Consider the following 19,291-nt stretch of genomic DNA (forward strand, 5'->3'; position numbering starts at 1 on the left):
CTCGTTCTTGAAGGCCCATGTGGAAGCCACAGCCCTAGTGGAGTGAGCTGTGATTCTTTCAGGAGGCTGCCGTCCGGCAGTCTCATAAGCCAATCGGATGATGCTTTTAAGCCAAAAGGAAAGAGAGGTAGAAGTCGCTTTTTGACCTCTCCTTTTACCAGAATAAACAAACAAGGAAGAAGTTTGTCTGAAATCTTTTGTAGCCTCTAAATAGAATTTTAGAGCACGGACTACGTCCAAATTGTGTAACAAACGTTCCTTCTTTGAAACTGGATTCGGACATAAAGAAGGTACAACTATCTCCTGGTTAATATTCTTGTTAGAAACAACCTTAGGAAGAAAACCAGGCTTAGTACGCAAAACCACCTTATCTGCATGGAACACCAGATAAGGAGGAGAACACTGCAGAGCAGATAACTCTGAAACTCTTCTAGCAGAAGAAATTGCAACCAAAAACAAAACTTTCCAAGATAGTAACTTAATATCTATGGAATGTAGAGGTTCAAACGGAACCCCTTGAAGAACTGAAAGAACTAGATTTAGACTCCAGGGAGGAGTCAAAGGTCTGTAAACAGGCTTGATCCTAACCAGAGCCTGAACAAATGCTTGAACATCTGGCACAGCTGCCAGTCTTTTGTGTAGTAAGACAGATAAAGCAGAGATCTGTCCCTTTAGAGAACTTGCAGATAATCCTGTCTCCAAACCTTCTTGTAGAAAGGAGAGAATCTTAGGAATTTTTATCTTATTCCATGGGAATCCTTTGGATTCACACCAACAGATATATCTTTTCCATATTTTATGGTAAATCTTTCTAGTTACCGGTTTTCTGGCCTGAACCAGAGTATATCACAGAATCTGAAAACCCACGCTTCGATAGAATCAAGCGTTCAATCTCCAAGCCGTCAGCTGGAGGGAGACCAGATCTGGATGTTCGAATGGACCCTGAACAAGAAGGTCCTGTCTCAAAGGTAGCTTCCATGGTGGAACCGATGACATTCACCAGGTCTGCATACCAAGTCCTGCGTGGCCACGCAGGAGCTATTAAGATTACCGAGGCCCTCTCCTGATTGATCCTGGCTACCAGCCTGGGAATGAGAGGAAACGGTGGAAATACATAAGCTAGGTTGAAGGTCCAAGGTGCTACTAGTGCATCTACTAGAGTCGCCTTGGGATCCCTGGATCTGGACCCGTAGCAAGGAACCTTGAAGTTCTGACGAGACGCCATCAGATCCATGTCTGGAATGCCCCATAATTGGGTTATTTGGGCAAAGATCTCCGGGTTGAGTTCCCACTCCCCCGGATGGAATGTCTGACGACTCAGAAAATCCGCCTCCCAGTTTTCCACACCTGGGATGTGGATCGCAGACAGGTGGCAGGAGTGATCCTCCACCCATTGAATTATTTTGGTCACTTCTTTCATCGCCAGGGAACTCCTTGTTCCCCCCTGATGATTGATATACGCAACGGTCGTCATGTTGTCTGATTGGAACCTTATGAATCTGGCCTTTGCTAGTTGAGGCCAAGCCTTGAGAGCATTGAATATCGCTCTCAGTTCCAGAATGTTTATCGGAAGAAGAGACTCTTCCCGAGACCATAGACCCTGAGCTTTCAGGGATTCCCAGACCGCGCCCCAGCCCACTAGACTGGCGTCGGTCGTGACAATGACCCACTCTGGTCTGCGGAAGCTCATTCCCTGGGACAGATGGTCCAGGGTCAGCCACCAACTGAGTGAATCTCTGGTCTTCTGATCTACTTGAATCATTGGAGACAAGTCTGTATAATCCCCATTCCACTGTTTGAGCATGCACAGTTGTAATGGTCTTAGATGAATTCGTGCAAAAGGAACTATGTCCATTGCTGCAACCATCAACCCTACTACTTCCATGCACTGCGCTATGGAAGGACGAGGAACAGAATGAAGAACTTGACAAGAGCTTAGAAGTTTTGATTTTCTGACCTCTGTCAGAAAACATAATTTATGTAAGAACTTACCTGATAAATTCATTTCTTTCATATTAGCAAGAGTCCATGAGCTAGTGACGTATGGGATATACATTCCTACCAGGAGGGGCAAAGTTTCCCAAACCTCAAAATGCCTATAAATACACCCCTCACCACACCCACAATTCAGTTTAACGAATAGCCAAGAAGTGGGGTTATAAGAAAAAAGTGCGAAAGCATATAAAATAAGGAATTGGAATAATTGTGCTTTATACAAAAAATCATAACCACCACAAAAAAGGGCGGGCCTCATGGACTCTTGCTACTATGAAAAATGAATTTATCAGGTAAGTTCTTACATAAATTATGTTTTCTTTCATGTAATTAGCAAGAGTCCATGAGCTAGTGACGTATGGGATAATGATTACCCAAGATGTGGATCTTTCCACGCAAGAGTCACTAGAGAGGGAGGGATAAAATAAAGACAGCCAATTCCTGCTGAAAATAATCCACACCCAAAATAAAGTTTAACCCCTTAATGACCGCAGCACTTTTCCATTTTCTGTCCGTTTGGGACCAAGGCTATTTTTACATTTTTGCGGTGTTTGTGTTTAGCTGTAATTTTCCTCTTACTCATTTACTGTACCCACACATATTATATACCGTTTTTCTCGCCATTAAATGGACTTTCAAAAGATACCATTATTTTCATCATATCTTATAATTTACTATAAAAAAATTATAAAATATGAGGAAAAATTGAAAAAAAAAAACACTTTTTTTAACTTTGACCCCCAAAATCTGTTACATATCTACAACCACCAAAAAACACCTATGCTAAATAGTTTCTAAATTTTGTCCTGAGTTTAGAAATACCCAATGTTTACATCTTCTTTGCTTTTTTTGTAAGTTATAGGGCCATAAATACAAGTAGCACTTTGCTATTTGCAAACCACTTTTTTTTCAAAATTAGCGCTAGTTACATTGGAACACTGATATCTTTCAGGAATCCCTGAATATCCATTGACATGTATATATTTTTTTTTAGTAGACAACCCAAAGTATTGATCTAGGCCAATTTTGGTATATTTCATGCCACCATTTCACCGCCAAATGCGATCAAATAAAAAAAATCGTTCACTTTTTCACAATTTTTTTCACAAACTTTAGGTTTCTCACTGAAATTATTTACAAATAGTTTGTGCAATTATGGCACAAATGGTTGTAAATTCTTCTCTGTGATCCCCTTTGTTCAGAAATAGCAGACTTATATGGCTTTGGTGTTGCTTTTTGGTAATTAGAATGCCACTAAATGCCACTGCTCACCACACGTGTATTATGCCCAGCAGTGAAGGGGTTAATTAGGGAGCATGTAGGGAGCTTGTAGGGTTAATTTTAGCTTTAGTGTAGTGTAGTAGACAACCCCAAGTATTGATCTAGGCCCATTTTGGTATATTTCATGCCACCATTTCACCGCCAAATGCGATCAAATTAAAAAAAACGTAAAATTTTTCACAATTTTAGGTTTCTCACTGAAATCATTTACAAACAGCTTGTGCAGTTATGGCACAAATGGTTGTAAATGCTTCTCTGGGATCCCCTTTGTTCAGAAATAGCAGACATATATGGCTTTGGCGTTGCTTTTTGGTATTTAGAAGGCCGCTAAATGCCGCTGCGCATCACACGTGTATTATGGCTAGCAGTGAAGGGGTTAATTAGGTAGCTTGTAGGGAGCTTGCAGGGTTAATATTAGATTTAGTGTAGAGCTCAGCCTCCCACCTAAAACATCAGACCCCCTGATCCCTCCCAAACAGCTCTCTTCCCTCCCCCACCCCACAATTGTCCCCGCCATCTTAAGTACTGGCAGAAAGTCTGCCAGTACTAAAATAAAAGCTATATATATTTTTTTTTAATGATTTTTTTAAGCATATTTACATATGCTGCTGTGTACTATCCCCCCTTAGCCCCCAACCTCACTGATCCCCCCCCCAAACAGCTCTATCCCCTCCCACTCTAACTTAATGGGCGCCATCTTGGGTACTGGCAGCTGTCTGCCAGTACCCAGTTTAGAAGAAAAAAATGGTTTGTTTTTTTAATTTGTTGAAATTTTCTGTAGTGTAGCTTCCCCACACACAAACCAACCCCCCCACCCCTCCACGATCGTTTTTTGTGCTTTTGCACAAACATGATTAGCCAGGTTTTATGAAATGATTATGAAATACTTTTCCGTAGTGTAGCGGTTCCCACCCGCTCCCGCCCCGTGCACGCGCCCGCCCGCCACCCTCCGTGCACGCGCGCGCGCCCGTGCGCGCCCCTGACGGTCACGCCCCCGATCCCGCCCCCCGTGACATCACGCGGCACACCGATGGCCGCCCACCCGCCTCCCAATTCGGCTCCCACCCACCAACGATACCGGCCATCGATGTCCGGTGCAGAGAGGGCCACAGAGTGGCTCTCTCTGCATCGGATGGCCATGTGAGGTTATTGCAGGATGCCTCCATATCGAGGCATCACTGCAATAACCGGAAAGCAGCTGGAAGCGAGCAGGATCGCTTCCAGCTGCTTTCCACACCGAGGACGTGCAGGGTACGTCCTCAGGCGTTAACTGCCTTTTTTTTGAGGACGTACCCTGCACGTCCTCGGTCATTAAGGGGTTAATGAAAAACATAAGCAGAAGATTCAAACTGAAACCGCTGCCTGAAGTACTTTTCTACCAAAAACTGCTTCAGAAGAAAATGCATACTTTTACTAAATTCTTCCATTTTGATGTAAAGAGGACCAAGTTGCTGCTTTGCAAATCTGATCAATCGAAGCTTCATTCCTAAACGCCCAGGAAGTAGAAACTGACCTAGTAGAATGAGCTGTAATCCTTTGAGGCGGAGTTTTACCCGACTCAACATAGGCAAGATGAATTAAAGATTTCAACCAAGATGCCAAAGAAATGGCAGAAGCTTTCTGGCCTTTTCTAGAACCGGAAAAGATAACAAATAAACTAGAAGTCTTTCGGAAAGACTTAGTAGCTTCAACATAATATTTCAAAGCTCTAACATCCAAAGAATGTAACGATTTCTCCTTAGAATTCTTAGGATTAGGACATAATGAAGGAACCACAATTTCTCTACTAATGTTGTTGGAATTCACAACTTTAGGTAAAAATTCAAAAGAAGTTCGCAACACCGCCTTATCCTGATGAAAAATCAGAAAAGGAGACTCACAAGAAAGAGCAGATAATTCAGAGACTCTTCTGGCAGAAGAGATCGCCAAAAGGAACAAAACTTTCCAAGAAAGTAATTTAATGTCCAAAGAATGCATAGGTTCAAACGGAGGAGCTTGAAGAGCCCCCAGAACCAAATTCAAACTCCAAGGAGAAGAAATTGACTTAATGACAGGTTTTATACGAACCAAAGCTTGTACAAAACAATGAATATCAGGAAGATTAGCAATCTTTCTGTGAAAAAGAACAGAAAGAGCAGAGATTTGTCCTTTCAAAGAACTTGCGGATAAACCTTTATCTAAACCATCCTGAAGAAACTGTAAAATTCTCGGAATTCTAAAAGAATGCCAAGAAAAATGATGAGAAAGACACCAAGAAATATAAGTCTTCCAGACTCTATAATATATCTCTCTGGATACCGATTTACGAGCCTGTAACATAGTATTAATCACAGAGTCAGAGAAACCTCTTTGACTAAGAATCAAGCGTTCAATCTCCATACCTTTAAATTTAAGGATTTGAGATCCTGATGGAAAAAAGGACCTTGCGACAGAAGGTCTGGTCGTAGCGGAAGAGTCCACGGATGGCAAGAGGCCATCCGGACAAGATCCGCATACCAAAACCTGTGAGGCCATGCCGGAGCTACCAGCAGAACAAACTAGCATTCCTTCAGAATCTTGGAGATTACTCTTGGAAGAAGAACTAGAGGCGGAAAGATATAGGCAGGATGATACTTCCAAGGAAGTGATAATGCATCCACTGCTTCCGCCTGAGGATCCCGGGATCTGGACAGATACCTGGGAAGTTTCTTGTTTAGATGGGAGGCCATCAGATCTATTTCTGGAAGCTCCCACTTTTGAAAAATCTGAAGAAATACCTCTGGGTGAAGAGACCATTCGCCCGGATGCAACGTTTGGCGACTGAGATAATCCGCTTCCCAATTGTCTATACCTGGGATATGAACCGCAGAGATTAGACAGGAGCTGGATTCCGCCCAAACCAAAATTCGAGATACTTCTTTCATAGCCAGAGGACTGTGAGTCCCTCCTTGATGATTGATGTATGCCACAGTTGTGACATTGTCTGTCTGAAAACAAATGAACGATTCTCTCTTTAGAAGAGGCCAAGACTGAAGAGCTCTGAAAATTGCACAGAGTTCCAAAATATTGATCGGTAATCTCACCTCCTGAGATTCCCAAACAACTTGTGCCGTCAGAGATCCCCACACAGCTCCCCAACCTGTGAAACTTGCATCTGTTGAAATTACAGTCCAGGTCGGAAGCACAAAAGAAGCCCCCTGAATTAAACGATGGTGATCTGTCCACCACGTTAGAGAGTGTCGTACAATCGGTTTTAAAGATATTAATTGAGATATCTTTGTGTAATCCTTGCACCATTGATTCAGCATACAGAGCTGAAAAGGTCGCATGTGAAAACGAGCAAAGGGGATCACATCCGATGCAGCAGTCATAAGACCTAGAATTTCCATGCATAAGGCTACCGAAGGGAATGATTGTGACTGAAGGTTTCGACAAGCTGAAATCAATTTTAGACGTCTCTTGTCTGTTAAAGACAGAGTCATGGACACTGAATCTATCTGGAAACCCAGAAAGGTTACCCTTGTCTGAGGAATCAATGAACTTTTTGGTGAATTGATCCTCCAACCATGATCTTGAAGAAACAACACAAGTCGATTCGTATGAGATTCTGCTAAATGTAAAGACTGAGCCAGTACCAAGATATCGTCCAAATAAGGAAATACCACAATACCCTGTTCTCTGATTACAGACAGAAGGGCACCGAGAACCTTTGTAAAAATTCTTGGAGCTGTAGCTAGGCCAAACGGCAGAGCCACAAACTGGTAATGCTTGTCCAGAAAAGAGAATCTCAGGAACTGATAATGATCTGGATGAATCGGAATATGCAGATATGCATCCTGTAAATCTATTGTGGACATATAATGCCCTTGCTGAACAAAAGGCAAGATAGTCCTTATAGTTACCATTTTGAATGTTGGTATCCTTACATAACGATTCAATATTTTTAGATCCCGAACTGGTCTGAAGGAATTCTCCTTCTTTGGTACAATGAAGAGATTTGAATAAAACCCCATCCCCTGTTCCAGAACTGGAACTGGCATAATTACTCCAGCCAACTCTAGATCTGAAACACAATTCAGAAATGCTTGAGCTTTCACTGGATTTACTGGGACACGGGAAAGAAAAAATCTCTTTGCAGGAGGTCTCATCTTGAAACCAATTCTGTACCCTTCTGAAACAATGTTCTGAATCCAAAGATTGTGAACAGAATTGATCCAAATTTCTTTGAAAAAACGTAACCTGCCCCCTACCAGCTGAGCTGGAATGAGGGCCGCACCTTCATGTGGACTTAGAAGCTGGCTTTGCTTTTCTAGAAGGCTTGGATTTATTCCAGACTGGAGATGGTTTCCAAACTGAAACTGCTCCTGAGGATGAAGGATCAGGCTTTTGTTCTTTGTTGAAACGAAAGGAACGAAAACAATTATTAGCCCTGTTTTTACCCTTAGATTTTCTATCCTGTGGTAAAAAAAGTTCCTTTCCCACCAGTAACAGTTGAGATAATGGAATCCAATTGAGAACCAAATAATTTGTTACCCTGTAAAGAAATGGAAAGTAGAGTCGATTTAGAAGCCATATCAGCATTCCAAGTTTTAAGCCATAAAGCTCTTCTAGCTAAAATAGCTAGAGACATAAACCGGACATCAACTCTGATAATATCAAAAATGGCATCACAGATAAAATTATTAGCATGTTGAAGAAGAATAATAATAATATGAGAATCATGATCTGTTACTTGTTGCGCTAAAGTTTCCAACCAAAAAGTTGAAGCTGCAGCAACATCAACCAATGATATAGCAGGTCTAAGAAGATTACCTGAACACAGATAAGCTTTTCTTAGAAAGGATTCAATTTTCCTATCTAAAGGATCCTTAAACGAAGTACCATCTGACGTAGGAATAGTAGTAAGTTTAGCAAGGGTAGAAATAGCCCCATCAACCTTAGGGATCTTGTCCCAAAATTCTAATCTGTCAGACGGCACAGGATATAATTGCTTAAAACGTTTAGAAGGAGTAAATGAATTACCCAATTTATCCCATTCTCTGGAAATTACTTCAGAAATAGCATTAGGAACAGGAAAAACCTCTGGAATAACCACAGGAGATTTAAAGACCTTATCTAAACGTTTAGAATTAGTATCAAGAGGACCAGAATCCTCGATTTCTAAAGCAATTAGTACTTCTTTAAGTAAAGAACGAATAAATTCCATTTTAAATAAATATGAAGATTTATCAGCATCAATCTCTGAGACAGAATCCTCTGAACCAGAAGAGTCATCAGAATCAGAATGATGATGTTCATTTAAAAATTCATCTGTAGAGAGAGAAGTTTTAAAAGATTTTTTATGTTTACTAGAAGGAGAAATAACAGACATAGCCTTCTTGATGGATTCAGAAACAAAATCTCTTATGTTATCAGGAACATTCTGCACCTTAGATGTTGAAGGAACTGCAACAGGCAATGGTACATTACTAAAGGAAATATTATCTGCATTAACAAGTTTGTCATGACAATTAATACAAACAACAGCCGGAGGAATAGCTACCAAACGTTTACAGCAGATACACTTAGCTTTGGTAGTTCCAGCACTAGACAGCGATTTTCCTTAAGTATCTTCTGACTCGGATGCAACGTGAGACATCTTGCAATATGTAAGAGAAAAAACATATAAAGCAAAATTGATCAAATTCCTTAAATGACAGTTTCAAGAATGGGAAAAAATGCCAATTAACAAGCTTCTAGCAACCAGAAGCAAAGAAAAAATGAGACTGAAATAATGTGGAGACAAAAGCGACGCCCAAATTTTTTGGCGCCAAATAAGATGCCCACATTATTTGGCGCAAAAGGACGTCAAAAATGACGCAACTTCCGGCGACACGTATGACGCCGGAAACAGAAAAGATTTTTTTGCGCCAAAAAAGTCAGCGCCAAGAATGACGCAATAAAATGAAGCATTTTCAGCCTCCGCGAGCCTAACAGCCTACAGGGAAAAAAAGAGTCAAATTTTTTAAGGTAAGAAAAAATGATTGATTCAAATGCATTATCCCAAATATGAAACTGACTGTCTGAAAATAAGGAATGTTGAACATCCTGAGTCAAGGCAAATAAATGTTTGAATACATATATTTAGAACTTTATAAACAAAGTGCCCAACCGTAGCTTAGAGTGTCACAGAAAATAAGATTTACTTACCCCAGGACACTCATCTACATGTTTGTAGAAAGCCAAACCAGTACTGAAATGAAAATCAGCAGAGGTAATGGTATATAAATAAGAGTATATCGTCGATCTGAAAAGGGAGGTAAGAGATTAATCTCTACGACCGATAACAGAGAACCTATGAAATAGACCCCGTAGAAGGAGATCACTGCATTCAAATAGGCAATACTCTCCTCACATCCCTCTGACATTCACTGCACGCTGAGAGGAAAACCGGGCTCCAACTTGCTGCGGAGCGCATATCAACATAGAATCTAGCACAAACTTACTTCACCACCTCCATAGGAGGCAAAGTTTGTAAAACTGAATTGTGGGTGAGGGGTGTATTTATAGGTATTTTGAGGTTTGGGAAACTTTGCCCCTCCTGGTAGGAATGTATATCCCATACGTCACTAGCTCATGAACTCTTGCTAATTACATGAAAGAAAAATCCTCATTTATAAGGAATCTATGATTGTTCCCAAGAAGGGAACTCTTGTCGACGGAGACAGAACTTTTTTTCTATGTTCACCTTCCATCCGTGTGATCTGAGAAAGGCCAGAACAATGTCTGTATGAGCCTTTGCTTTTGACAGGGACGACGCTTGTATTAGAATGTCGTCCAAGTAAGGTACTACTGCAATGCCCCTCTGTCTTAGAACCGCTAGAAGGGACCCTAGTACCTTTGTGAAAATCCTTGGAGTAGTGGCTAACCCGAATGGGAGGGCCACAAACTGGTAATGTTTGTCCAGAAAAGCGAACCTTAGGAACTGATGATGTTCTTTGTGGATAGGAATATGTAGGTACGCATCCTTTAGATCCACAGTAGTCATAAATTGACTTTCCTGGATAGTGGGTAGAATCGTTCGAATGGTTTCCATCTTGAACGATGGTACCCTGAGAAATTTGTTTAGGATCTTCAAATCCAAAATTGGTCTGAAAGTTCCCTCTTTTTTGGGAACTACGAACAGATTGGAATAAAATCCCATTCCTTGTTCCTTTATTGGAACTGGGTGTATCACTCCCATCTTTAACAGGTCTTCTACACAATGTAAGAATGCCTGTCTCTATTTGATTTGAGGATAAGTGAGACATGTGGAACCTTCCCCTTGGGGGTAGTTCCTTGAATTCCAGGAGATAACCTTGAGAAACTATTTCTAGCGCCCAGGGATCCTGAACATCTCTTGCCCAAGCCTGAGCAAAGAGAGAGTCTGCCCCCCACTAGATCCGGTCCCGGATCGGGGGCTACTCCTTCATGCTGTTTTGTTAGCAGCGGCAGGCTTCTTGGCCTGCTTACCCTTGTTCCAGCCTTGCATCGGTTTCCAGGCTGGTTTGGGTTGTGAGGCATTACCCTCTTGCTTAGAGGATGCAGAATTAGAGGCCGGTCCGTTCCTGAAATTGCGAAAGGAACGAAAATTAGACCTTTTTAGCCTTGAAAGACCTATCTTGTGGAAGGGCGTGGCCCTTTCCCCCAGTGATGTCTGAAATAATCTCTTTCAATTCTGGTCCAAATAGAGTTTTACCTTTGAAAGGGATGTTAAGCAATTTTGTCTTGGATGACACATCCGCTGACCAAGACTTTAGCCAAAGCGCTCTGCGCGCCACGATAGCAAACCCTGAATTTTTCGCCGCTAATCTAGCTAATTGCAAAGCGGCATCTAAAATAAGAGTTAGCCAATTTAAGTGCGTGAACTCTGTCCATAACCTCCTCATATGGAGTCTCTCTACTGAGCGACTTTTCTAGTTCCTCGAACCAGAACCACCCTGCTGTAGTGACAGGAACAATGCACGAAATGGGTTGTAGAAGGTAACCTTGCTGTACAAAAATCTTTTTTAAGCAAACCTTTCAATTTTTTATCCATAGGATCTTTGAAAGCACAACTATCTTCGATAGGAATAGTAGTGCGTTTGTTTAGAGTAGAAACTGCCCCCTCGACCTTAGGGACTGTCTGCCATAAGTCCTTTCTGGGGTCGACCATAGGAAATAATTTCTTAAATATAGGGGGGGAACAAAAAGGTATGCCGGGCTTTTCCCACTCCTTATTTACTATGTCCGCCACCCGCTTGGGTATAGGAAAAGCGTCGGGGTGCACCGGAACCTCTAGGAACTTGTCCATCTTGCATAATTTCTCTGGAATGACCAGGTTGTCACAATCATCCAGAGTAGATAACACCTCCTTAAGCAGTGTGCGGAGATGTTCTAATTTAAATGTCACAACATCAGGTTCAGCTTGTTGAGAAATTTTTCCTGAATCTGAAATTTCTCCATCTGACAAAACCTCCCTCATGGCCCCTTCAGATTGGTGTGAGGGTATGACAGAACAATTATCAGCGCCCTCCTGCTCTTCAGTGTTTAAAACAGAGCAATCGCGCTTTCTCTGATAAGTAGGCATTTTGGATAAAATATTTGCTATGGAGTTATCCATTACAGCCGTTAATTGTTGCATGGTAATAAGTATTGGCGCACTAGATGTACTAGGGGCCTCCTGCGTGGGGAAAACTGGTGTAGACACAGTAGGAGATGATGTAGTATCATGTTTACTCCCCTCATCTGAGGAATCATCTTGGGCAATTTCATTATCTGTGGCAGTACAGTCCTTACTTTGTTTGGACGATATGGCACAATTATCACATAAATTTAAATGGGGAGACACATTGGCTTTCATACATATAGAACATAGCTTATCTGAAGGTACAGACATGTTAAACAGGCTTAAACTTGTCAACAAAGCACAAAAAACGTTTTAAAACAAAACCGTTACTGTCTCTTTAAATTTTAAACAGAAAACACTTTATTACTGAATATGTGAAAAAGTATGAAGGAATTGTTCAAAAATTACCAAAATTTCACCACAGTGTCTTAAAGCATTAATAGTATTGCACACCAAATTTCAGAGCTTTAACCCTTAAAATAACGGAACCGGAGCAGTTTATAAATTTAACCCCTATACAGTCCCAGCTATAGTCTTTTCTGAGACCCAACCAAGCCCAGAGGGGAATACGATACCAATTGACGCCTTCTAGAAGCTTTTCCAGCAATTTTTAGATCCTCACACATGCATCTGCATGCCCTGCTCTCAAAAAACAACTGCGCAGTAATGGCGCGAAAATGAGGCTCAGTCTACAACTAGGAAGGCCCCCTGACTGGAAAAGGTGTCTAACATAGTGCCTGCCGTTTAATAAACGTTCCCCAAGTTTATAAATGCAAATTGTCAGCATAAATATGAATAAAATGCCCAAATAAAGCTATCGATTTAGACCATAAAAATGTCTACCAGTTTTTTAGCCCATAATAAGCCCTTTATTCTGTTTGTTTGACTAAGAAAATGGCTTACCGGTCCCCATGAGGGGAAATGACAGCCTTCCAGCATTACATCGTCTTGTTAGAAATATGGCTAGTCATACCTTAAGCAGAAAAGTCTGCTAACTGCTTCCCCCAACTGAAGTTACTTCATCTCAACAGTCCTATGTGGAAACAGCAATCGATTTTAGTTACTGTCTGCTAAAATCATCTTCCTCTCACAAACAAATCTTCATCCTTTTCTGTTTCAGAGTAAATAGTACATACCAGCACTATTTTAAAATAACAAACACTTGATAGAAGAATAAAAACTACATTTAAACACCAAAAAACTCTTAACCATCTCCGTAGAGATGTTGCCTGTGCAACGGCAAAGAGAATGACTGGGGTGGGCGGAGCCTAGGAGGGACTATATGGCCAGCTTTGCTGGTACTCTTTGCCATTTCCTGTTGGGGAAGAGATATCCCACAAGTAAGGATGACGCCGTGGACCGGACACACCAATGTTGGAGAAAACAAAATACTAACATAGTAAAACTATAAAATATGCACATAATTTATTCTGTAGAACACTTACTGTTTTCTATAGTTGGATCATAAGAATCAACAAACTGGCCTTCAACGAACTGAATGGTCAGTGAAGACTTCCCTGAAAAAAATAAAAAAAATATTTCAATGTTAGTTGACGTACAGATATATAGCCCTTTATTAATAAAACAGTAGCATATGTAATCTACAAGTCCTGAACCCTCAGAAGTGAAAATGCAAGTTAAGTGCTAGCCCGGTGCCAAACCTTTTAGGAAGCTAGGTCCACCAAAATAAAATTTATAAGGATTCCCACACAATGTGAAACAAGAAATTTTCAGGGAGTTAAAGTGATGGTAAACAATGACAGTTTCAAACATGCAGTCCTACAGTAAATCAAAATGACTTTCATTCATCAAAATCTCTTAAAACGCTAGTTTTTAAAAAATATTTACTTTTATAATCCTCCAATTGACCCTCCATTCCTCCACCCGTAGAAACGCTGCCATTGATTTTGAAAGTCACTTTTGTATTTTATTTTTTTAACATGCAATCAAAATTCAGGCCAGTCAGCGACTGTAAAAAACAAACAAACACGCCTCCCATTTTCAAAGCGAATGCGCTACATGTTAGATGGCAGACAGATAGTCGGAACGCATGTGCAAATCTAACCATGAAGACAGAGATGTTCATATGACGTAGAGAGCGGGTGGATCCGCTCTCTACTTAGATCATGAACAAACCAGGATGAAATGCCGGGGGCGGAGCCAACATTTTTAAAACTCGGTAATTAAAATCTAAATTTATAAACATACCTTTTACATAATAAAAAAAAAAAACAGATTTAGGTGCTACAGACACAAGGAATACGCTGGCAATTCCAAATTGCACTAAATTTACAATCACTTTAAACTCCAAAAAGGTGAAAGTTTTGCGAGATAAGTTTTTATAAAAAAAAAAATTTGCTGCCGAAACTGCAGCTGCCATAAGATGAGAATTGCAACAAGATACAAGAAAAAATGGCCTGTGATCAGGCTAATCTATTAGATAATGCATTGGTCAACACAAGAGAGTTACCTGCACAGCTTAGAATATTAATACTACAAATACTGAAGTAGTACACGAGTACTTCAGGGAAAGTACTATGCTGATTTGTCATCTTCCTTGCATAATTTCAAGTAATGTGACATTTGTTTAAAGGGACAGTCTACACCCTAATCATCTTAAAGTCTCTTTAGATTAAAAGGGACACTAAACCCACGTTTTTTCTTTCATGATTCAGATAGGTCATGCAATTTTAAGCAACTTTCTAATTTACTACTATTATAAATTTATCTTTGTTCACTTGCTATCTATTTAGAAAGCAGGATTCTAAGCTTAGGAGCCAGACCATTTTTGGTTCAGACCCTGGATGGCGCTGCTTGCTACATTCTGGTATATTTCATGCCACCGCCACATGGCAGACAGTCTATCAGTATGACACTCAAAGGAGCAGACCTTACTCAATTCTTTTAAAATCCGGGTTGTACCTGCACCAGTGAATTGCAAGATGACTCCCACAGAAAGTAAACCTGTTCTCTGGAACAGAGAAACTTAAGAGACTAGAGCAAATGTTCCACGGAACTAAACACGGATCAAATAATTCAAGCAACCCGAGATTAAAATTTACCATGTTTTCAAGATGGTTTAATTTGCATCTCTCTCTCATCTTTAAGGGCCATGAAACTAAAATGATCTTATTCAGATGGAGCATGCAATTGTCTACTTTACTTCTATTACCAAGTTCTTGGTTCTCTTGGCATCTTTTATTGAAAGCACTGTGTGGCTGCAGTTTTGCAAGAATGTAACGCATTTGCAAGAGCACTAGATTGGAGCATCCATAGCAGGAAATGCTGCAGCTGACACCTACCTAGGTATCTCTTCAACAAAGAACCTTGGAAACAAAGCATATTTGATAAAAGAAGTAAATTGGGAACTTTAAAAAACGGTATGCTCTTTCTGAATCACAGAAGAAAATGTGTTGTATATCCCTTTAAGAGCATTTTGGACAAACTCTCCAGTTTACATTCTGCAAGATAATGCAGGGAAACCTCCAGGTATAAAATGGCTTAGAGAATATGATATAACCTGAGAGAGAAATTCAGACATGCTGCATAAGGAACACCCCATTTTCTAATATAAAAATAAAGGTTTTGAATTATGGTAGACAAAACGAAAGAAAGAGGGCGCCCCTATTACAGTACTTTTTAGTTTGTCATTGCATTATACAATACAATATTTTCCAAGGTATTTCCCAGTGGAAACATTAAACCATTCAGCAGCGCTAGCCACATGACCCAGCTATATAACTAGTACTGCGAGTCCCGAGTGGTACTTCTAATGTGTGTTAAACCTCTGTGGGGGGGGGGGGAACACATCGTAGCGCAGGGTCGCAAGAATTAAAATTACATGCAATATTATGGCCCTTTCAAAATGATTTGCCGACAACTATAATATCAGAGATAGAGTATGCCCCAGTGGATATACTCAGGTTTCAATGTAAAATATGTCTTTCAGGAATCTGGTGAAAGACCTCATAGCAATTATAGATATTTTTAGATAACCACACCTAAGTGTGGTGTCTTAAAGGGACAGTATACACTAATTTTCATATAAGTGCATGTAGACGACACTACGATAAAGAATATTCACAGATGCTGAGCTACAAATCCAGTTTAAAAAATTACCTGGAAGCTCCCAGTTTAGCAATTATATGAGGTGGTCTGGGACACTCACTGAAAGGGGCTGGGTAAACAAGAACAGACACTCTCCCACCTCCCTGCATACGAAAAGACAGATAAGTAGGAGCCTGCAGGAGTCTAAATGCATGTATACATCTGATAATGTGGGGCTTGGTTAGGAGTCTGAACATCAGCACAACGTTTTTTTTAAAAAAACCAAAACTATACATTTTTAAAAAATAAAATATACCAGATGGGCTATATAAATGGATCATATACAAAACATGTATGCAAAGAAAAATCTAGTGTACAATGTCCCTTTAAAGACTCAGGCTGAGTAAACCTAAAGACAAGTACAACAAAGTTCTACGCCATAACACAATCTTAAAAAAGCCTTTACATTTGGGCTTGACAAACCATGGAAGCCATGCCTTCTTAAATTCTAGTTCTGTATCCTATTTTATCTGGATTCCCCTATATTACAAATTAAATAAAAATATGCAGGCACCATAATAAATCAATTTAAAAAAAAAATATAAATTAAAACTGGCTCCTAATTTTTATATAAATCTGTCAAACCCGGCTTTATATAATATATTTATCCGTTTTGATAGTTTTAGAACTTTTTCAGAGGTAATCACTTGGATATTCCAGTTAACCCTTTCACTGCAGCGCTGTTTCACACAAATGTACTAAAGCTATTTTAGGCTTTTGCACTCACTGCTTTTAATCTTACGCAGATCATATGCTGTTTTTCCAGCAGACCAACCAAAATTAAATACTCAAATTGTAAAAATCCCCCACAAAGAATGAAAACAAAGGGATTTTTTTTCTGTCATTTTCTCTACCGTACAAGGGAATCACCAGCATGAGTAATGACTTCCTAATTACTACACTGATTCTTGAATACCAGTTCAGCTTCTTTAAAAAGAACAAGATTAGAGCTGCAACAACTAATCGGCATAATCATAATAATCGATTATGAAAATAGTTGTCAACGAATCTCATAATCGATTAGTTGGTTTGCAATTAGTTGGTCTGTGCACAACACCAGCTGCTTCACTCCACTGAGCTCCAGCACATGGTATTGCGTTTTATGGTTATGTCCTTAGCCTAAAGGACGTCTACAGACATTTACTTTTCCCTTTTTCAAGACAGTATAAGTTTACAACTACCCCTGACTTATGTGCAACCCAGATAGAATAGTCACAATTTGTATTGTTTATATTAAATCTGGTGATTTGGAACTATGCTTTGCATGATATAGTGCTGAGCTTGTTATTTATACCTTGCCCCTAGATTGATGGGAGTTATTTGAATTGATGTGCACTTATAATCAGCAATAGCAAGTGATCCGCTAATGATTAATGTACTGTATACATAAATGTGTAAGGCTTTGTCATGTTTATATATAGTCCTTAGTGCTTTTGATTTGTTTTTATTGTTTTTTTTTATATTTTTACTCAATTGTGATATGTACCAGATTCATCCTTTATAAGTCTATATGTTATTTTTTAGAGCGGACTAGATATTTTCCCCTAACCTTATAGCTGGTTATTTACCATTGCATATAGATATTAAAGATATGTTTTATGTTAGAATGAAGTCAAGGGTTACTTTTTTTGAGAGGCCGCTTGCCAAGCTGGAAGTTCTACCTCTTTTCAAACAGTTTTTGTTTAGCTTAATTATAAAACACTGCTCTGCTGCTTATAAATTGGACAAACCGTTGTGTTAATGTAAAGTTTTAGTCTGAAGTTTATATTTTTAACACTCAGTATGTGGATTCTATTTAAAATATAGGAAACAATTATTGATTTTTTTTTTTATCCGATTAGTCGATTAATTGAAAAAATAATCGGCCGACTAATCGATTATGAAAATAGTTAGTTGCAGCCCTAAACAAGATAGTGTTTTGCAATAAAAATTGAAAATTTGTAGAGTAAACATAAATTTAACTTTGTATCATCTTGCACTTTTGTGAAAGCAATTTGATCTTTCTTTGCAAAGAGTATTAAAGGGAACGCAAGTTCAAAGAACTTTTCAATTTACTTCAATTACGAAATGTACTTTGTTCAGTTTGTTCTAAATGCCAAATTTACTTTGTTAAAAAACAAACAAAAAACACATTTAAGTAGGTTCAGGAGCAGTAATGTGTTACTGTGAGGTAGTTGGTGATCGGTAGCTACAGACACATTGCCTCTAGTCACCTGATATGTTTAGCTAGGTCTGATTAGTGCTTTACTGCTCTGGAGCAGAATTTAAAGGGGCAGTATGCTATAAAATTGTTAATGTGTTTCCAATTACTTTTTTTTTACCAGCTGCAGAGCATGAAATGTATGAGATTTGCTTTTATAAGGCTTATTTGTGTATATGAATTAGCCGATTGTGTTTTGAAGCCACAACCTAATACAATGGGTTAAGCGTCTAGGTATAATCAGATCTCATTACTTTATCACATTGTATACATATACCAGCTTCTTTATCTTATATCTGTCCATAAACAAATCACCAATACTTGATGGAGAGAACAATGGAAAATCAACTTTGTATTATTACCTTATCTCTTCTATAACCCACTGGGAGGGTACTTTCTTCTACTGGCTGTGTTAACACAGCTGGGCCTTGAGGCCAAAAACTTTCAGGGTGGGTGGGGATACCACAGGCTAAATAAACTAATTCAAATGCCAATATAAGGCTAATGGAAATACTTGTAAACAATTTAATACACTCCAGCAGGTAAAGTGGATCATTGGGAACAAATTAAATGGAGACCATTTGAGTAAATAGTCCCTTTAACTAGGTGATTACATTACCTATGTCATATGCAAGCAATAGTGCATTAAGACATTTTTCTTTTTGCAGTTTTAAAGTGAATGTCCCAGAGCCGACTTTCTTGTTCTACATGTCTGACATATACAGCGCACCCCTGTGGCGTGACCGATTGCAGTTGACTTTACATTCACTTTAAGTCTCGAACATAAAAAGGGACATACAAATAATAGTAAATTGCTCTTCTGCACTTTACTATACCACAACTGCATGCAACTGAGTTGGTCACAGGTTCCAATCAGCTGTGGTGTCTATTGATACTCTTAAATGTTTTTAATCTCTCAGTGGGGTTTACATACATATGAGGTACAAATCGATGCAACTGTAAAGTGCTCTAGTGCATTAGAGCATTTACTATTGCACTTATGTCCCTTTAAAAAGGTACAGATAGAACATACAATTATAAACAAATTCCCTTAATATAATTTGCTGAAGGCTCAGCAATGCACTACTGGCAGCTAGCTGAAC

The 19,291-nt window shown here is 39.5% G+C and overlaps 1 protein-coding gene across 1 annotated transcript in view; it reads right to left on the reverse strand.

Annotated features, from left to right (window-relative positions):
- Nucleotides 1-19,291, reverse strand: part of RHEB (Ras homolog, mTORC1 binding) — a 97,661-nt gene that overhangs the window by 62,122 nt on the left and 16,248 nt on the right. Inside the window, exon 2 of the mRNA XM_053713797.1 lies at nt 13,327-13,398. Within this exon, the coding sequence (XP_053569772.1) occupies nt 13,327-13,398 (72 nt within the window). The remainder of the gene's footprint in view (nt 1-13,326; nt 13,399-19,291) is intronic.

Source organism: Bombina bombina, chromosome 5 (genome assembly GCF_027579735.1).
Source record: "Bombina bombina isolate aBomBom1 chromosome 5, aBomBom1.pri, whole genome shotgun sequence".
In the NCBI taxonomy this organism is placed as follows: Eukaryota; Metazoa; Chordata; class Amphibia; order Anura; family Bombinatoridae; genus Bombina; species Bombina bombina.